Source organism: Cetorhinus maximus, unplaced genomic scaffold, assembly GCF_964194155.1.
Source record: "Cetorhinus maximus unplaced genomic scaffold, sCetMax3.hap1.1 HAP1_SCAFFOLD_730, whole genome shotgun sequence".
Taxonomy (NCBI): domain Eukaryota; kingdom Metazoa; phylum Chordata; class Chondrichthyes; order Lamniformes; family Cetorhinidae; genus Cetorhinus; species Cetorhinus maximus.
The window spans coordinates 1-5,610 of record NW_027596672.1 but is presented as its reverse complement, the minus strand read 5'-3'; the positions used below and the strand labels follow the sequence as shown (position 1 = coordinate 5,610).

General features: G+C 63.3%; 1 protein-coding gene across 1 annotated transcript; it reads right to left on the bottom strand.

The window, feature by feature from the left end:
• Positions 1-810: 810 nt before the first annotated feature.
• LOC144674628 (uncharacterized) lies at positions 811-2,175 on the bottom strand (the record flags this gene model as incomplete). Its single annotated transcript, XM_078535886.1, has 2 exons — positions 811-909; positions 1,580-2,175. Coding segments are annotated over 2 exons (695 nt in total), but the record flags the coding sequence as incomplete, so codon positions are not given.
• Positions 2,176-5,610: the final 3,435 nt, after the last annotated feature.

The following is a 5,610-nucleotide window of genomic DNA, read 5'->3' as shown; positions in this document are numbered from 1 at the left end:
ATGATGGAAGAGGGGCAGGTTGATGTCGATGATGGAAGAGGGGCAGGTTGATGTCGATGATGGAAGAGGGGCAGGTTAATGTCGATGATGGAAGAGGGGCAGGTTAATGTCGATGATGGAAGAGGGGCAGGTTGATGTCGATGACGGAAGAGGGGCAGGTTAATGTCGATGACGGAAGAGGGGCAGGTTGATGTCGATGATGGAAGAGGAGTAGGTTAATGTTGGTGACGGAAGAGGCTCTGTTTCATTGGAGGGGGAGGGGTATTCATCTCTCAACCACAACCTTTGTGAAAAAATCATTTATTTTAAGCCTCACACCTCATTCTCAGCAGCAAAAAATAATTTGCAGTAATCACGATCTGTCCGTCTGTTACAAAACTGTTAACAGATGCATCGACTTTCAAATCTGCTGTTACCCACCTACACATTCCTCCCCTTCTGTCCCCCTCCTCACCTCCCCCTCCTCCATCGCCTCACCCTCGCTCCCCGCCTCCCCCTCCTCACCCTCACTCTCACTCCGCCTCCCCCTCCTCACCCTCACTCCCCGCCTCCCCCTCCTCACCCTCACTCCTCGCCCTCACTCCCCTCCTCACCCTCACTCCGCCTCCCCTCCTCACCCTCACTCCCCGCCTCCCCCTCCTCCCCCTCACCCTCACTCCTCGCCCTCACTCCCCTCCTCACCCTCACTCCGCCTCCCCTCCTCACCCTCACTCCCTGCCTCCCCCTCCTCCCCCTCACCCTCACTCCTCGCCCTCACGCCCCTCCTCACCCTCACTCCCCTCCTCGCCCTCACACCCTGTCTCCCCCTCCTCACTCCTCGCCCTCGCTCCCCTCCTCACCCTCACTCCCCGCCTCCCCCTCCTCACCCTCACTCCCCGCCTCCCCCTCCTCACCCTCACTCCCCGCCTCCCCCTCCTCCATCGCCTCACCCTCACTCCCCGCCTCCCCCTCCTCACCCTCCCCTCCTCGCCCTCACACCGTGTCTCCCCCGCCTCCCCCTCACTCCCTGCCTCCCCCTCCTCACCTCCCCCTCCTCCATCACCTCACCCTCACTCCCCGCCTCCCTCTCCTCACCCTCACTCCTTATCTCCCCCTCCTCACCCTCACTCCTCGCCCTCACTCCCCTCCTCGCCCTCACACCCTGTCTCCCCCTCCTCACCCTCACTGCCCGCCTCCCCTCCTCACCCTCACTCCCTACCTCCCCTCCTCACCCTCACTCCCTGTCTCCCCCTCCTCACCCTCACTCCCCGCCTCCCCCTCCTCGCCCTCACTCCCTATCTCCCCCTCCTCACCCTCACTCCCCGCCTCCCCCTCCTCACCCTCCCCTCCTCGCCCTCACACCGTGTCTCCCCCGCCTCCCCCTCACTCCCTGCCTCCCCCTCCTCACCTCCCCCTCCTCCATCACCTCACCCTCACTCCCCGCCTCCCTCTCCTCACCCTCACTCCCTGTCTCCCCCTCCTCGCCCTCACTCCCTGTCTCCCCCTCCTCGCCCTCACTCCCTGTCTCCCCCTCCTCGCCCTCACTCCCTGTCTCCCCCTCCTCGCCCTCACTCCCCGTCTCCCCCTCCTCGCCCTCACTCCCCGTCTCCCCCTCCTCGCCCTCACTCCCCGTCTCCCCCTCCTCGCCCTCACTCCCCGTCTCCCCCTCCTCGCCCTCACTCCCCGTCTCCCCCTCCTCGCCCTCACTCCCCGTCTCCCCCTCCTCGCCCTCACTCCCCGTCTCCCCCTCCTCGCCCTCACTCCCCGTCTCCCCCTCCTCGCCCTCACTCCCCGTCTCCCCCTCCTCGCCCTCACTCCCCGTCTCCCCCTCCTCGCCCTCACTCCCCGTCTCCCCCTCCTCGCCCTCACTCCCCGTCTCCCCCTCCTCGCCCTCACTCCCCGTCTCCCCCTCCTCGCCCTCACTCCCCGTCTCCCCCTCCTCGCCCTCACTCCCCGTCTCCCCCTCCTCGCCCTCACTCCCCGTCTCCCCCTCCTCGCCCTCACTCCCCGTCTCCCCCTCCTCGCCCTCACTCCCCGTCTCCCCCTCCTCGCCCTCACTCCCCGTCTCCCCCTCCTCGCCCTCACTCCCCGTCTCCCCCTCCTCGCCCTCACTCCCCGTCTCCCCCTCCTCGCCCTCACTCCCCGTCTCCCCCTCCTCGCCCTCACTCCCCGCCTCCCCCTCCTCGCCCTCACTCCCTGCCTCCCCCTCATCGCCTCCCCCTCTTCGCCTTCACTCCCTGCCTCCCCCTCCTCGCCCTCACTTCCTGCCTCCGCCCTCCTCGCCTCCCCCCTCCCCGCCTCCCCCTCCCCACCCTCATTCCAAAGAGCAGCAGGCAGCCAGCCCAACAGCGCGGCACCCCCTCGGCACTGACCCTCTGACAGTGCGGCACTCCCTCAGTACTGACCCTCCGACAGCGCGGCGCCCCCTCGGCACTGCACTGTGAATGTTGGCCTCGATTTTCTGTTTAAGTCCCTGGAATGGTGAATAAACCGAGACGTTCTGATTCTGAGGTGAGAGAGGGGGTGCTGACTGTGTATTTAAGACCGAGATAGATAGGTTCTTGATTGGTAAGGGGATCAAAGGTTACAGGGAGAAGGCGGGAGAATGGGGTTGAGAAACTTATCAGCCATGATTGAATGGCGGAGCAGACTCGATGGGTCGAATGGCCTAATTTCTGCTCCTATGTCTTATGGTCTCTTAGTCTTGACTGTGCCCATGGAATGAAAACCAGCCATGGATTCCCATGAACCGATGCTAGTTAGTTCTGTTGAGTCATACGGACTCGACACGTTAACTGTGTTCCTCTCCGCAGATGCTGTCAGACCTGCTCAGTGTTTCCAGGTATTTTTGTTTTTGTTTTGGATTTCCAGCATCCACAGTTTTTTGCTTTTATCTTAGCCATTCTACTGTTGTTGACATGGTAACGATTCAAGCACTATTCAGACAGGAGAGGCCTAGTCTTGGCCCTGCCCCTGAGGGGAGGGGCCTGGTCTCGGCCCTGCCCCCTGAGGGGAGGGGCCTGGTCTCGGCCCTGCCCCCCAAGGGGAGGGGCCTGGTCTCAGCCCTGCTCCTGTGGGAGCGGCCTGGTCTTGGTCCTGCCCCCCTGTGGGCGGGGCCTGGTCTCGGTCCTGCCCCCCCCTGTGGGCGGGGCCTGGTCTCGGCCCTGCCCCCCCCTGTGGGTGGGGCCTGGTCTCAGCCCTGCCCCCCCTGTGGGAGGGGCCTGGTCTCGACCCTGCCCCCCTGTGGGCGGGGCCTGGTCTCGGCTGTGCCCCCCCCCTTTGGGAGGGGCCTGGTCTCGGCCCTGCCCCCTGTGGGGAGGGGCCTGGTCTCGGCCCTGCCCCCTGTGGGGAGGGGCCTGGTCTCGGCCCTGCCCCTGAGGAGAGGGGCCTGGTCTCGGCCCTGCCCCTGAGGGGAGGTGCCTGGTCTCGGCCCTGCCCCCCGAGGGCAGGGGCCTTGTCTCAGCCCTGCCCCCTGTGGGGAGGGGCCTGGTCTTGGCCCTGCCCCCTGTGGGGAGGGGCCTGGCCTCGGCCCTGCCCCCTGTGGGGAGAGACCTGGTCTCGGCCCTGCCCCCGAGGGAGAGACCTGGTCTCGGCCCTGCCCCCGAGGGGAGGGGCCAAGTCTTGGCCCTGCCCCCCGAGGGGTGGGGCCTGGTCTCGGCCCTGCCCCCCGAGGGGAGGGGCCTGGTCTCGGCCCTGCCCCCCGAGGGGAGGGGCCTGGTCTCGGCCCTGCCCCCCAAGGGGAGGGGCCTGGTCTCGGCCCTGCCCCCCGAGGGGAGGGGCCAGGTCTCGGCCCTGCCCCCCCGAGGGGAGGGGCCTGGTCTCGGCCCTGCCCCCTGAGGGGAGGGGCCAGGTCTCGGCCCTGCCTCCCCAAGGGGAGGGGCCTGGTCTGGGCCCTGCCCCTGAATTTGGTGAAAGCTTTTAACCCTTTTGCTTGGGGCAGGTTTTTCCCGGGGCAGTTGTTACACAGGCTGAGTGTGTTGTTTGCTGCTGATGTTTACTGGCTGACTGGTTTGTGGATGTGACCTAGGAAGGCTCCTGGCAGCTTCAGCGAGGAGAACTATTCTGGTGACTTGCTGAAATTTGGGTGTTAATGCTATTGGCTGGAAGTCCCTCCCCCACGTTTTGAGAGCGAGGTGAAAGCGAGTTAGGGGAGAGTGAAGGAGGGTGTTGGCTCGCTCAGGAAGTGCAGGAGGAAGTGGCATGGAGGTTGGGACTGCACTGTGTGTTGTGGGGCTGTGTAAGCTGCAGGTATAAAGGAGCTTTGTGTAATGTCAGCCATGTGGCAGCCATGTGAAGCAATGTTTGGCTCGTTCTGCCTCCAGGGAATGCGAGGAGTAGGCAGGCTGGAGCTCCCTGCCTGAGTGTTTAAGGGGTTAAGATAAGCAGCTGACGGAGCCAGTGCTTTTGGAGTTCCTGTTTTACATGCAGGACCATGCTGTATGGGCACTGGCTTAACTCCAGCCGTAATACCCTGTGTGCTGGGGCATTGTTCTCCTGCTTTCTGTGGGGTGGGTGAAATGACTACACCTTTGATTTCTCCCCCACTGTCGGTAACGTGCAGACTAAGTGAGAATGCATGAGGGGTAAAAGTGGGAGTGGTGGGGGCAACGGGTAGTTGGGGATGAAGTTCGAAGCGGGATCTGCTGGGGGAGGGGTAATCTTCCAGGGGGATTCTCAATGGATTTCCCCCCCATTGCCTTCCCATTCTTTCTGGGTTTGGGAGTCACAGCTGCAGCCTGCCTCTGATGCTTGGGGGATCCTGCCCTGAGTGTGAGCCCGAACCAGCCGACGGGTTTGACTGCCCAGCCCGGCCCTCGGACAGCGACAAGACCACCTGACACCTGCCAGCGTTTCCCCTCGATTGTGACCTGAGCACAAACCCCTGCTGGCGGAGAGGAGGTCGGGGGGCTGGGGGGAAAGGCCTAATGCTGCAGGAGCTCAGTGTTACACCGGGCTCTCCTGGAGAAGGTGCTCAGAGGGGCTGCTCCATTCTGTCACCTGCTGGAATGCACGGTACACGAGGCACTCTGTCAAATGATCTCGGCAGGGTGGGGGTGGCGGTGGGGGTGGGGGTGTTGGCGGAGGCCGGAGGAGCCTGTCCACTGGCACCTACCCTGCTCTGAGTGACCTGGCTGGTCCTGGTTGGGGTCTTTGCGTTTCAGCAGGGTTTTGGGAGTCGTGGACCTAGCCAGGGGTGTTGTTAAGTGCCTTTTCCACAGCTGGGTGTGAATGTTGGAATGAGGCCAGGCTCCTATCTGCTCTTCAGTGTACATGACCAGCCCAGCTAATGAACATCATCATCATCACTGGGAGCCTGCGCCTCCGCACTTCCAGCAGTTGAGTATTTCACCAGCTCAGCTGATGCATTTTTTAAAGATTTGCAGCCTGGAGTCAGAAGCAGCTTTTATTTCTCTGCTTTGAAGCTGCAAGCTCCCTGTGTGCTGACGAGCATTGACTGTGATGCCACTTATAGTCAAATAGCCTGCCATCATTCTCTTTCCAGCCTCTGAATGTGTGAGATGAGGCTCAGGGTCCAGTAGCACCTGTGGGTCAGAGCTTCAGGCAAGTGGGAGGTGGGGGAGACCCTGATGTGAAATGCCTTGCCTGAAGCTGGAGTTGAGTCTTCCCCCG